The 13,430-nt window shown below is 39.5% G+C and overlaps 4 protein-coding genes and 1 long non-coding RNA gene across 5 annotated transcripts in view; 2 read left to right on the forward strand and 3 right to left on the reverse strand.

Annotated features, from left to right (window-relative positions):
- The window catches only part of LOC145452288 (uncharacterized), a 106,136-nt gene extending 96,603 nt beyond the window's left edge, over positions 1-9,533 (reverse strand). Inside the window, exon 1 of the long non-coding RNA XR_013919281.1 lies at positions 9,193-9,533. This is a non-coding gene — a long non-coding RNA (uncharacterized LOC145452288). The remainder of the gene's footprint in view (positions 1-9,192) is intronic.
- Positions 1-13,430, forward strand: part of LOC145452277 (choline transporter-like protein 1) — a 71,312-nt gene that overhangs the window by 50,095 nt on the left and 7,787 nt on the right. Inside the window, exons 2-5 of the mRNA XM_080330493.1 lie at positions 11,828-11,991; positions 12,049-12,191; positions 12,752-12,839; positions 13,282-13,400. Of these exons, the coding sequence (XP_080186619.1) occupies positions 11,854-11,991; positions 12,049-12,191; positions 12,752-12,839; positions 13,282-13,400 (488 nt within the window). The 5' untranslated portion in view covers positions 11,828-11,853. The remainder of the gene's footprint in view (positions 1-11,827; positions 11,992-12,048; positions 12,192-12,751; positions 12,840-13,281; positions 13,401-13,430) is intronic.
- On the reverse strand, positions 3,425-5,149 carry LOC145452524 (uncharacterized). The gene is made up of 3 exons (XM_080330697.1): positions 4,911-5,149; positions 4,529-4,698; positions 3,425-3,996 (listed from the first exon to the last, which is right to left on the reverse strand). The coding sequence occupies exons 1-3, from the start codon at positions 5,040-5,042 to the stop codon at positions 3,555-3,557; spliced, it is 744 nt and encodes a 247-aa protein (XP_080186823.1). The 5' UTR covers positions 5,043-5,149; the 3' UTR covers positions 3,425-3,554.
- LOC145452523 (N-acylneuraminate-9-phosphatase-like) lies at positions 5,240-6,303 on the reverse strand. The gene has a single exon (XM_080330696.1). It carries the CDS (start codon positions 6,140-6,142, stop codon positions 5,396-5,398), a length of 747 nt encoding a protein of 248 aa, XP_080186822.1. The 5' UTR covers positions 6,143-6,303; the 3' UTR covers positions 5,240-5,395.
- Positions 7,194-11,834, forward strand: LOC145452282 (putative splicing factor YJU2B). Its single transcript, XM_080330496.1, has 7 exons — positions 7,194-7,360; positions 7,599-7,718; positions 7,796-7,897; positions 8,554-8,728; positions 8,836-9,020; positions 10,215-10,341; positions 10,669-11,834. Exons 1-7 carry the CDS (start codon positions 7,358-7,360, stop codon positions 11,088-11,090), a joined length of 1,134 nt encoding a protein of 377 aa, XP_080186622.1. The 5' UTR covers positions 7,194-7,357; the 3' UTR covers positions 11,091-11,834.

Consider the following 13,430-nt stretch of genomic DNA (forward strand, 5'->3'; position numbering starts at 1 on the left):
AGGGTTGTAACCAAGTCACAAGGCTCCGAGTCACAAAGTCAATCTCACTTTTATATTTTTGACTCGAGTCAAGTCGAGTCATTTTCAATGCCCACCGAGTCAAGTCCGAGTCCAAGTCAGCGAACAGAGGATCGAGTCCGAGTCATGGTATTATGTAGGCTTACCAATGTTACCATACGTCCTCTTTTAAGAGGATTTGTCCTCTTTTTTGACTTTTTTGAAAGTGTCCTCGGAGGACGCCCTTTTGTCCTCTTTTTTGAGATTTTGTCCTCTTTTTTGAGTTTTAGAGCAGATTTAGAGCAAATTGCGAGTGATATGCCGCATATCAGCACAGAAGTGAAGCTCCGACGGGTATTTCGGAGTGAAAAACGGTGATTTTAGCTCCGGGCGAAAAGATGACCTTTTTTTTTAGTCATCCACCTGGCAATGTGGAGTAAAAAACGTTATTTTGAGCTCTGAGCGGAAAAGATGACCTTTTTTTTTTAGTCATCCACCTGGCAATGTGGAGTAAAAAACGTTATTTTGAGCTCTGAGCGGAAAAGATGACCTTTTTTTTTTTTTTAGTCAACCGATCACAAAGTGGGAAAAATTAACCGGTTTTTGAGAATTTCACTCCGGTTTTGCAAGTTGCAAATTTGATTTCCAAAATATGGTAAGCCTATATTATGACTCGAGTCCGAGTCCAAGTCATTGTGTTGACTGCGCAGTTTCCAGTTAAAGTCTTCCTAAACCCACTTTTTAAACTCTGTTTGGTGAGATTGAATGGTTCGCATTTATAATATATCAATTTTCCTCACTTTTAGCGGTTTCTGGTCGCATTTCCAAGCACCAGTACCAACAAACGAAATCCCAATAGTGTGTTGGCTTCGAAATTACAATGAAATGTCGGTCTTGGCCGTCTGAATCTCGAGTCAATGACTTGCTTCGAGTGATGCACAATGACTCGAGTCCAAGTCGATTCAATACACAGATTGACTCGAGTCGAGTCGAGTCATTTCCGTATTTTGAGAAAATGACTCGAGTCGAGTCGAGTCATTCGAAAATCGTGACTCGAGTCTGAATCGAGTCGAGTCATGACTCGAGTCATTACAACCCTGCAATAAATCCTGATTACAGTGCTGTCATTGAGATTATCTTTACGCACTACCATATACTATAGATTGGTTGTAGTTTCCAACGCTTGGTTTCTTACTGAAAAAAAATTTGGCCGTGAAAATAAATCGGATTTATGGTCATATTATGCCGAGATTATATCACAGGCCAGAGAAACAGGCGTGTATGGCCATGAAGGCTTATGGTTATCAGAGGGGTCAGTAACGAAGTACTTCTATTTTTCCGAAGTAGGCCTACTCCTTTACTTGGTGTGCTTGCTAAAGTTTATCTAGTTTCCAGCTACTTTTACATCGTCATATTGAGTGACTTACTTTTCACTATTCACAGTTTTTCAAGTAGAAGTATTTCATCTAATAAGAGAGATACCAAGATGGAGAAATTCAGGGCTGTTTTGGCGGAGAGTCGAGAACTGCGTCATGATTCGCTCGAAATATATATGGAGCGACCAATACGTTTTTACAAAGGTGTCCGTCCGTCAATATAATTTGTATAGCAGTTTGTGCGGTTCATGCGCACAGCACAATTCCAGGCCACATAGTTGGCCAATGCCCATGTATTACAGTTTCATCACAGTACTTAGAGCTAAGCAAAACATTTGATATCGTATGATATACCAAATGCTCTGTTGCCTTCCTAATCTCGCAAAGTATTATAGTACCCGATAGCGATACAACTTCGCTCATCGTCTTACTATGTACATTTGTACAAGCCCTGCAATACGAATTTTGACTGTCCATAAGAGCGTATTAACGACTGCATTTCAAAAGTACTACTTACTTGATTAGATCTCTGCGTCACTACTTCTACTTGTGTAACCCTCTGGACTACTTCGACTACCTCTGGGTAGTACCTGGAAGCCCTTGTACGGAGATGTCCGTGAGGTGTAGAGAAACTCGGACAAGTTCCAAGGGTTAGTATGACTCAAGAATGATGATTAGCCAGTAGCCACACTTCATCTGCAGATAAACTTTGTATTTCTTGCTTGACAACAACCAGTCAGTGATATAATTTCGTACAATAAATATCTGTGAAAAGTCAAACTTATAAACAACAATGCGGAACACCGGTCGGGTATATTCCTACATATAAAATGTTCTGCGTGTATGCCCTAACTCAAAAACGTGCGGAATAACATAAATAATTTCAAAAACCAAAATGACATTGTGCAAACGTCATGAAAAAGTTTGCAAGGATAAGCACCACAGCTGCAATTATGCTACTAGACGAAACTGATATTGCACAGCTAGATTGGAACAGGCTTAACAAAATATGTCATCTAGAAATACTTACCTTTTCCTTACTTCTCCGGTTATGGACAAATACATACACGAGTAAGTATCGTTATTTCAAATAACCAGTATTAGAATGATTAAATGATATAAATACAACACACAATAAACATGACAGTACATTATTTAGTTATTACATATCCAGCTCTGACAATGTCTGAAATGCTGGTTTGATTGCAAAAAGAGCCAGTCACATAGATATCGGAATACTGTTGTGCTTTATCTTCAGAAATAACATTGTTGTAAACCCATATTCACAATATGTTGATGCCTTAATGGGAAAGCAAAAGCAATTTCCTGTACTGCTGCGGTACTATTATTTTTATGAACGATCAATTTATTTTAGTTATTACTTAGAGTTGACTTGGAGCTAATATATTTTACCGAAATCTTTCTTCGTCCCCGGGAGCCATGGCCCAGAGGTTGGGAATCCCTGAATTAGATCCTCACCTCCTAAAGACCGCTGTAAGGAATAATTGATGCTGGTTGACCAGTTACCAGGCACGATTAGGGCTGGGCACAATGATTCGAGTACTCGAATCTGAATCGAGTATTAATTTTAATGATTCGAGACGAGTAGTAAAAGACGATTTTTTCGAGTACTGAAAATATGCGCTTCTTGCCACTGAAAGTTAATTTATCAACGGGAATTATAGTTTCGATACTAATTTGCACTGTTGAAGCCTTGAATCATTGATTGGCGGTATCGCAGCATACGAAACATAGTAAAAAGCTACGAAGGTTACCGGACGTAGCACATTTCCGAAGTCAGGATTATCCCACAACATTGTCACCAAGTGGAACGAAATCGGTATGGTCGAAAAAAATACCAAAGTATCATTTATGAGAAGGATAAAAGGCATATTCTTTGTGGGGGCATAAACGGTACATATTTGAACTTTGACACATTACATTCTGTTATGACGTCATAATGAGTGATACTCGATTACTCGACTCGCAAGCATATTACGTGATTCAGAATCGAATCACTCAGGTACTCGATTTCGCCCAGCCCTAGGCACGATATGGCAATAGCTATGAGATTGAAAAGATTTAGGAAGGAATCACTTGGTGTTTCCTGTAAGATGTAACAACTCACAATCACTATGTGAAAAATATCATATTCTTGCCGGTACATGCTCAAAAATTTCGTTAAAGCTGAGTCTCCAAATTGACATCGTGGATATCTCTTGTGTCCTGTTCGAAACCGTCTGATTGCGGGAGCGAATCGGTGCCTTGGGACTCGCTGGATACATCATTCTTTACCGCTGCCCCAGGGATTTTGGACGTAATGTTCGATTTGTAAGTGGTGTCAGGCCTGTTTTGTCCATCTCCAGAGTGCTCGGGCGTTTTGGCTTTAGGAGTCCACACCACACTTTTGGTCTTTCGCACTTCGGGCTGTGGTAAACCATCCTCGTCTGAAGACAGGCTCTGTCTGCCGTTCGTCAAATTATTGTCTAGGTGCTTATCGGTGACACCGCTTTGAGTTGCGGATGTATTGTTGGACGTTGTTACGGGAGGCGTTGGTGATGAAACGTGTGCGGGATCCAGTTCCGACAGACACTGCAGCAATCCGGTTAATTCTGGTTTGTATCTGCATGAAAAGTGATCACATTAATTAAAATAGGCCATGTAATAAAAATACAGCCCAGTAGGCTGTTTGCCAGATTTTGACTCACAACACCAAGTATTTCTGGGTGTTTTTGAGGAAACGAGTACCGACCACTCACTTTTGATATGTTGAAAACCCTAAAACAATTTACCCCAACGCTCCCCAGCTACATATGCAGAAGAAAGTAGCTTGCTAACATTGCTACGAGAAACCAATCACACGACCGAAGTCCGGAAAACAGCCGCCAAGTATTCCGTAGACAGGCTAAACTTTACTTGTCTATTTTTACAGTCTCGAAGACTGGTTCGAACTACTTTCAGCAAACCTAGAAAAACAACATATCTGAAAAGTACTCCTACTCGACTAAGTAAAAAGTTGTTTGTAAAAGTAGAGTGTGACAAGGTGGCATAGACTTTGATTGGTCAATAACCCTTTTAAACAAGACCCAACTACACAAGTAACGAATTATAGCTGCTAGCAACAAAATGTTCAATTGAAAATTGAATCAAAATACTTCGAGATTTTGTCAAGTATCGACGCCTTGAACCGTAATTGAGATATTTCATCATCCTTCTGCATCATGTCTGATTTGAGTCTTCTTATTTCCGCTTGAGTGGATTCTAACCATGCGTTTCTCTGTTCAATTTCCGCATCTTTTTGCCGGGTTATCGCCTCAATTTTGGTCTAGAAACACAGGGCAAAATGAAATAGAGCTGATTTAGAATGCTATTATAACCCCTCACATTAAAAGCGCTATAAGATGCCTGTTAGATTTGACACAAGAATTTTAAAATTACGAATTACCAGCAAATGACACATTGCCTTCAGACAAAAGACTAACAAGACAGTGTTGGCATGATAGATCTGGTATCTTTCAAAGAATTCATAGTTTGCACCTGGTTAACGGATTCAATGCTCTCCAATTGTACAGTCTTTTCATTTAACATCGCGCCGAGTTCGATTACTCTTCTGTTCATCGCAAGCAAATGGCGATTTGCCTCTTCGATGGCAGTTTTATCAAAGCTCATTATTCTTTATAGTGCTGCTCAATACAATGAACAAAATTAACAAGGAAACACAATATTGCATGATAAAAAGAGGCATAATTACAACACCAGTACAAATCTTTAAAATCTTTGTCTCCGAAAATAATTTCTTATACGGCTACATTGCAATCTCCGAATCAGCGAATAGGCAATGGTTTGGAATGGAGTACATTAAAGATGGTACCTTGATTCACAAAGTTACCAAGTTTCAAGCGATAACCGATAATACTCATCACATAGATGAAGTTTATAAAACAGGTAGATCACTACATATATATTTTCAAAATATGAGTACTGCGACATAGGTAGAAAATAAAAAATACCATTAAATGGACTCAATAAATTTCTTCAAGCACTGAGAACAATTCTGTTATAGACGAGATCGTGAAACGTGGCGAGGCACTATCATTCGACAAATTACCTGGACTTGGCTTATTCTTTGACGAGCCAGTATATTGAATGGAAGCTAAAAGATTGGCATTATGCGCTCCTAATATATCAGTAGCAAGGTTATCTCCTACCATAACACACGTTTCAGGCAGCACACCACATAGCGTACATGCCTTAATGAAGATAGATTTATGCGGTTTGTCGTAAGGTTCGTCTCCTGAGACTAATACGTGATCAAAGTACTTTTGCGCCTCCATTTTCTTGATTTTTTCCCATTGTATCACACTACTGCCATTAGTAATCAATACCAGTTTATATTTTTTTCTTAGACTTAATAACGTTGGCACTGTTTCTTTTTCGATCCATGCCATCGCTCCAAGTCTAGTGGTATACCACATGTCATACAATTTTTCTGCTAGCTCTCGGATGTGATTAACGGAACAGGATTTCGAATGCACACACTTTTGAATCGAACTTTCCCACAGCTTTACTCGGATTTTCTTCGGTGTTTCGACCTTGTATGAATCGTTAGGGGTGGACCAAAGTAACTCTCTATACGCTTTGATGATTGTGTCAACTTCAGAAGCATACTGGCCTTCTGCTTTCAACAATTCCGCCACAGACTCGTACGCAGCTTTCGAAGCATTGGCAGTGTTGATTAACGTGTCATCGTAGTCGAAAAATACTGCCATTCGATAAATTTTTCTGCGCAAAATGTTTTCAATTAGATCAATTCTGATCCAACCATTGATACTGTGAATGTAACATCACGTCACATTTGATTTATGGATCTTTGGAATACCTTATTTGAGGCTGGAGAGAAGGATCTGGTAAATAAACAGATCAATTGAAATAATGTGATAGTGAGCTCTTGAATTGCATGATGAAACTTGAAGTAGATAAGCATCCGACCAGAACTATCGGTTGCCGTCAACGGCGTCAACAATATCCACATACGGTATCGCTTCTTACCAGTAAAACAAAGTATCGTTGGTACCGTAGGCTACTCAAGTATAAAGCAACGCCGATAAAATTACAAGAAATAGCAATAAGAATAGAAATAGAAATAAGACAACCGCCAAATATGATAATTATCGGCAAGCTCTCTTCTATACGGCTCAGTCTGCCTCAGTGTCATGTTTTACCCATCAATCACATCCTTACAAACTTGTTACGGACTCGAATGAAAAAATCTGGCTTGCTGTCAAGTGTCAATCATAGCACAACACACAGAATAAGTGACGTGATTGTTTAATCGAAAACCAACCAGCCGTAGCGACTTTGTAAGAAAATACACGAGAAGAGAGAATCCATTGTATCTATAAAATCTACCACATCATTGTGTTTTAACCCAATAGAACTGTATCGTTAGACTGACAAGAAACAGTATAGCCACATTTTATTCCCGGTAATCTGTAAGATTTCAACTTACTGGCGCCTAGGCCATGGTGGGTGTCTGATTCCATAGACTACTCCAAGTCGCTTCGACACCTTCCTATCTTTTCATTGTATCGTATTTTTGTGGTGTATGGAACTGATAAAATTGCCAATAAAATAATGATTATATAGTCTGCACTGTCTGCCCCGACGTAGGTAATCTCAGAAATTATAATATTTCTGTTACTGTTCTACGCCAGCGTTTCTTCGACGGAACTTTTTTACAGTAGCTAATCAAGTCTCACCGTATTCGTCTGTAAACGAAGATGCTCTCATTATATTGGATTGAAAATGAGATGCGGCTGTAAATGAAAACACCATCTAGTGCTGGTTGTGATACGTCTCGGTCCAATGCACTGTAAGATCTTTCCGTCAATGTTGGGATTGAAAGAGCAAGAGGAGGGACGGGCTTAGTAGTTCACGCGCATTGTCTATCATTGTCATAACGGATTTATGTTGTAATCTCTAAAATGGTAAGTAAATTTCTTTTTCGAGGAAATTATGATTGCGGTTTTGACATATCACGGATAAATTGGCTAGGCTCTCGGCTCTTATTTGCCTTGTAAACTAACATTTCTTACAGCCAGACTACGGTATATATCGAGTCAAGTGTACATGTTTAATGCTGGGTGATCTGACTTTTAAATTACAAAATGCATATACTCAATTTAAATAATGGTACTGCAAATGCCATTTCTTTCAACAAAACAGGGGGAGCGAAAAGGTGTGAACAAATATTACCCTCCTGATTTTGACTACAAGACTCATGGCTCCCTCGACAAATACCACAATTCCCACCCGTTACGGGAACGTGCCAAGAAGATTGGAGAGGTAAGAATGATATCTTTGTGATACTGTTACACACCAAATTATAATCGAGACACTAAGATCTGCGTTTGTGTTTACAGGGAATACTTGTCATCCGTTTTGAGATGCCGTACAACATCTGGTGTAACGGATGTGGTAAGCATATCGGAATGGGAGTACGTTACAATTCAGAGAAAATAAAGGTAATGGCCATTTAATAAAGTGTTTCAGTGTCCTACAAATGTTTGCAAATGATACCCTGGTACTTGATTCAGTCGGTATTTAAATCTTTAGACTATGCCAATAATTTTTTAATGTGATTGAGCGATAGCTATTATATAATAGCTGACATTCTTCCAAGGTTTGTGGGTTGTTGTGTGTCTTATACTTAGTCATAAACATAATGTTTAAATTAGTTTACCACCTCTGGACTTTGATCTATTTTCGTGTACTTGTTATTGCAATTATTCGGCTGGTAGAGTCTACTTATGGAAATGTGTCGATTTGTGATGTTTTTGCTTCCTGATTTCATAATTGGCGATTCCAACTGTCATCAGCTTTTATGATCATTATATGCAGAGGTGGTCAGTAACGAAAAACAATTTCAGAGTTCTCATGTCGCTTTGCTTACTTGCATTACCTGCTCAAGTGTCAATGATTTGAAAGTAATTTCACTTCTGAGCTGTTTTAAGTTTTCTAGGAAAAACAAGGCCTAGAATTCATACTTATTTACTTGCTTGAAAATCTGTACTTTGCCTGGTACTTCGCGTAGAAATTTACGACATTACTTCTACTTATGGCCCACTGGAGTACTAACAACGAGTAATTTTACCACCTGATTACACGACATTCCGTCCAGGTTGGCAATTACTACAGCACGCCGGTGTACAAGTTCAAAATGAAATGCCACCTTTGCGAACAATATTTCGAAATTCAAACCGACCCGGCGAACTGTGATTATGTGATTTTGAGCGGGGCAAGACGCAAGGAAGAGCGATGGAACGCGAAAGATAACGAACAAATCGAGATGACAGGTGTGCTTGATTAGTCACTGCCCTTGAAAATATCAAGTAGTGAAACATTCTATGTAATTTTCATAAAGAAAATTTACTTCAATTGAAGTTACAAATATCGTTTGCAGACCACCTTGACAAACAAAAGTTAACGACGGACGCGATGTTCAAGTTGGAGCATAGCGTCAAGGACCAGCGCAAGTTAACGAACGCTTTGCCTACTCTGGAAGAAATCCAGGACATTCAGGAGGAGAAAAAGGACGACTACATTTTGAACAAGATCCTGCGGAATAATTTCAGGAGCGAGAAGAAGGTAGGGTAGTCCCAAGATTTTCGGTGCTTACTTTTTCCGCTGAACTATTTGGTTACCTTGAATAGGCTGCGCATAGCAGGGTTGTAACCAAGTCACAAGGTTTCGAGTCGCAAGTCAATCTCACCATTATAGTTTTGACTCGAGTCAAGTCGAGTCATTTTCAGTTCGCCACCGAGTCAAGTCCGAGTTCAAGTCAGCTAGTAGAAGGTCGAGTCCGAGCCATAGTGTTTTGACTCGAGTCCATCTCATTATGTTGGCCGTTCAGTTTTCAGTTCAGCCCGTTTCAACCTACTTTTTCAACTCTGCTCGAGAGATATAGAGTGGCTCGCATTCGTAATATAGTGATTTTCCTCAGTCTTGAACAGTTTCTGGCCCTATTTTCCTAGTATCGGGACTGGTAGACGAAATACCAATAATGTTGTGACTTTACTATTCTTCGAAATTACAATGAACTGTTTGTCTTGGCCGTCCTAGTCTCGAGTCATATGACTTGGTTCGAGTCATGCACAATGACTCGATTCGAGTCATTTTACGACTTTGAAAATATGACTCGAGTCACCAAAATATCGCGACTCAAGTCACTACAACCCTGGCGCGCAGTGGGTATTGTTATTTTGGCGTACAATATTTGCTGGAAATGAATTAATAATGAAGATTTTATCGTTTCCTCGTATTTGTTGGCGTGTTCGATGGATGCCCGAATTTTCATTCAGTCTTGATTTCTGTTTTCCACATCATCACTCTGTATTTTGGCTCTGGTTTAGGTCTGCCCATTGCTAGACAAAGGCCCATTCTCTGATTCCTCGATGGGCATTGTACATTACATGACTGCACTTTACTGTGCAGCTGTTAGGGCTTTGTCTGAACATGAGTAAAGAATTTCAGGAGTCAACCGAGGTGATATCCGTCTTTTCCAAGTGTTTTTCAAAATAGCAGTGCTAAAAATAACACTGCAGCTTCAGTTACAAAGGCCAAGGAAATAGAGAAATGGCTCGAAATTTACTTTGCCCCCAGCTCCTGATATACTTCTCGGCACTGCAGCTATGGTTTCATGTTCAACAGTAGCCTACCTAAATCTAGGGGTAAAATACTCAAAACTTTCTATTAGAAATGAAACGACATTTGGACAAGTTTTATAATAGTAGCTGTCCTGATAATGGCCAATATTGTAATGCTGTCTGATTTTTTTCGAAGTCCATGGAAGCCAGTTCGAAAAAGGACCAGGCCTTGTTGAAGAAATCTTCTCTGGACATCAAGCTCTTGCCTGAAAGTCAAAACGACAAACAAATGGCGAAGCTTCTCGCTCTAGACACCTTCATAGGTAGGTGATATCTGTCTTTCGTACATAGGTGGTCAGTAATGACGTAGACCTACTTGATGTTAATACCTTTGAGAGTTCTCAACTACATATTCAACTTTCTCGCGTGCCTATGTTTTTAGACTATTTCCTCTTCTACTAAAATATCGTTTGGGAATACTGCTGACTTCTTACACTTTTTTAAATAGTAGAAACTAGTTTCAAGCTGTGTCAGCATCACTTGATGAAATTGGTCTCCGTCCTACAGCTACTTCCTTCTACATGAGCGAGTAGTATCCCTGACCTTACTACTTTGACCATCTCCGTGTGAATCCGAAACTCTTTTCTCAGATTCCGATAAAGATTCTTCACGTACGCAAGTTTCCGCGAAACCGGTGTTGGCATCTTCCAAACTGATAGCGCTTGCGGGCAGCCCCGCTTCAAAGGTGCTAGGGTCGGCGTTGAACAAGTCTCTGGTGGTGTCAAATTTATGGGACGGAAAAGCGCAGAAGAGGCCGAGCTCTGACCGTCTGAACTTGCTCGGGGTCAAGCTTTCCAAAAAATCTTGTCGAACTCCTGAAAAGACTGTTTTGTCGCCTGAAATATGTGGCAGTAATGATGTTGAAAAAACGCGTAAAATTATCTCCGAACCGAATTGTGAATCGGTTAGTTCAGCCGCTCCCGGCAAAGCGTTGGTCCCTTTGGTATATTATGGAAGCAGCGAAGATTCGAACGATAGTGATTTTTCTAATGCTGGTGATACCGGTACTTGACTTTGTAACGCAAATTGTTTTGGTGGCCATAAAATTGTTGGATTTTCGACTGACGTTTTACTTGTTGATAGTTTCGAATTACGTACATGAAGTGGTCAATATATCATGGTCCTCCATTTTTATAAGATCAAATGCCAATCACTGTGGCACCATGTTGTTTTTGTTTTTGCCTGCATCAATGATTCTCACTGGATTATCATCTGAGAAAAATTTACATAATATTTCGTCATACGAAGTGGCAAGATTTTAATAATTGATTCAATACCAGATGCTTACCTGGATAGGACCAAAATACCCTAAAAGTGTTGTGTTAGAATTGATTACAGTGGAGCACAGTCACAGTCACAGTGGACAAAACGTGATATATCTGATATATCTGCCTGATTCCTAATAATTTTACCAACTAGTGTGCCTTTCTAGTGGAACAATAGTCTCCAATCAATGTAATAAAAAACAGAACACTATCCCATGGAATTAAGTCTGATCATCTCTCTGGTCATGCACTTGATAAAAATGGATTATCTGATACTTATGAGCGCTGTCTCCGCCTCCATATGACCCCGTTTAATTTAGAAAACTGTATTCTATGTCACATCGTCTATTTAATGCACTGTGGTGACTTTGTGGTGATTTGTGATATTTTGGTTATTTGATCACTGGATACGATTTTATTTTCATTTTGAAAACACGATGGAACTATATCTAACGTAGGATACTGCTTTGTGTTTTTCATTCAGCATAAAATTATCGAATAGATTTGAGTATGGGTTGCTGCTATAGTGCAGCACGCACAGCTGGGGGTAAGCCGCCGCCTACCCCTTCAAAATGGCAACCGTTGGAGAAAAGGCACTGCACCGATGTCATTCCGCTCGCGGTTTTTGTGCTGTATTTCGTTGGAATGGTATGTTCAGCGCATTCCATTCGTGACGGTACGTAATTTATCTTGTTTTGATTCCAGATTGTCATTGCGGCTTTCGCTATAGCAAATGGTGCTGCGGCTAGGCTAATCTATGGATACGACAGCTACGGCAACACTTGCGACAGGACAAATGAAAAGATTGTGGATATTGAAAACTCCGGGCTTAATCTGACAGGAAAAAAGTATGGAATTCAGTTCATTGTTTAGCCTATTTTGCATAGGGCGCCATCCTGAAATTCTCTTGAACTTTTTGCATTGGTCCTGCTGGTCTTCCACCTTGATTTATCATTGATGAATTAGAGAAAACTTCACTGATGGTCTTGGACTCCTGGTCTCTTCTAGAGAGAGAGAGAGAGAATTGATTTATAGCAATAATTCCGAACATGGAATTCGAATTTTTCATGGTAGAAAATGATTAATTGGATTGGATGGGTTCGATCGCATTAATTGGGAGACGAACTACATCGTAGTTATCTCATATCGTGTAATGTTTATTGACTAAATATATAACTAATACCGGGCGTATTGTATATGTTACGTGAAGCATCTTGATAACGAACTAGTATAGAATTACATCTCTATGTAGGAGACTGACTTGTTGAAGATCCTTGTCAAACATTGATGAATTTATATCCCCGCTGCCTAGCCTAGATAGTTTTCAACACTCGTACGCAGGGCCAGCAGCCGTTTCTATGTTTGATTATCTTGCACGGGCTTGTGTAACTTAATGCATGTTTTGCAGATTCGTGTTCTACATGAATGTTCTGGACCCTGATTCGTCTTTGCATATTTGTGTGGAGAAATGTCCGCCATTTTTGCTCAATATGCAGGTAACATGCAACATATTTTTTATCACTGTTCGCCTTAAGGTTGTTCAATAATAACTCTTGTTCAAATTTTATTGGGTTTTCGATGAAATTGTTCAGTTTGCTAAAAATTTGCCGCACACCAAATTTGGGTCGATTCCAATTTTTAGCAGAGAAGATACAGGAATATGAAAACAGCAAATTTAATACAAAAAAATGAAAATTCATTTTTCGAAATCCATTTTAAACCCCATGGAATTGGTAACCGGTAAAATTTTAAAATTTAAATTTTTTTCTATGTCTTTCAAATTTTTTAACTCCGATAGCTTCGCTTCTGGAGGATACAATTGAGCCAAATTTGGTGTGCAGCATTATTTTAGCCAACCTAACAAACTCTTTCGTTCCTTACGGTAACTCTTCATCACAACCAATAGCGCACTACTGATGTGTTTCTTTGTCTTCACAGCAAGTTTACGATTTCTACGAGACGAGTGGTAGCGCCCTATGCGATTACAGCGTGGAGACAGACACGTACACTTCTCAAGACCACAGCGAGCAATGCCCTAAACTTCCCTACCAGGAAACGTAAGTTATTGGAACACAGCCCGTATTTAA

The sequence above is a fragment of the Botryllus schlosseri genome, chromosome 12, assembly GCF_051294905.1.
Source record: "Botryllus schlosseri isolate E-star chromosome 12, Bs_hap1, whole genome shotgun sequence".
Classification (NCBI taxonomy): Eukaryota; Metazoa; Chordata; class Ascidiacea; order Stolidobranchia; family Styelidae; genus Botryllus; species Botryllus schlosseri.

Excerpts from the sequence above, each read along its gene's own strand:
- LOC145452282 (XM_080330496.1), top strand. Across the intron at positions 8,729-8,835 it reads CGAACAAATCGAGATGACAG|ACCACCTTGACAAACAAAAG; the intron begins GTGTGCTTGATT and ends TATCGTTTGCAG. Across the intron at positions 9,021-10,214 it reads ATTTCAGGAGCGAGAAGAAG|TCCATGGAAGCCAGTTCGAA; the intron begins GTAGGGTAGTCC and ends TTTTTTTCGAAG.
- LOC145452524 (XM_080330697.1), bottom strand. The coding sequence starts at position 5,042 with ATGAGCTTTGATAAAACTGCCATCGAAGAGGCAAATCGCCATTTGCTT. Across the intron at positions 4,699-4,910 it reads GCATTGAATCCGTTAACCAG|ACCAAAATTGAGGCGATAAC; the intron begins GTGCAAACTATG and ends CTGTGTTTCTAG. Across the intron at positions 3,997-4,528 it reads ATACTTGACAAAATCTCGAA|ATACAAACCAGAATTAACCG; the intron begins GTATTTTGATTC and ends CTTTTCATGCAG.
- LOC145452523 (XM_080330696.1), bottom strand. The coding sequence starts at position 6,142 with ATGGCAGTATTTTTCGACTACGATGACACGTTAATCAACACTGCCAAT.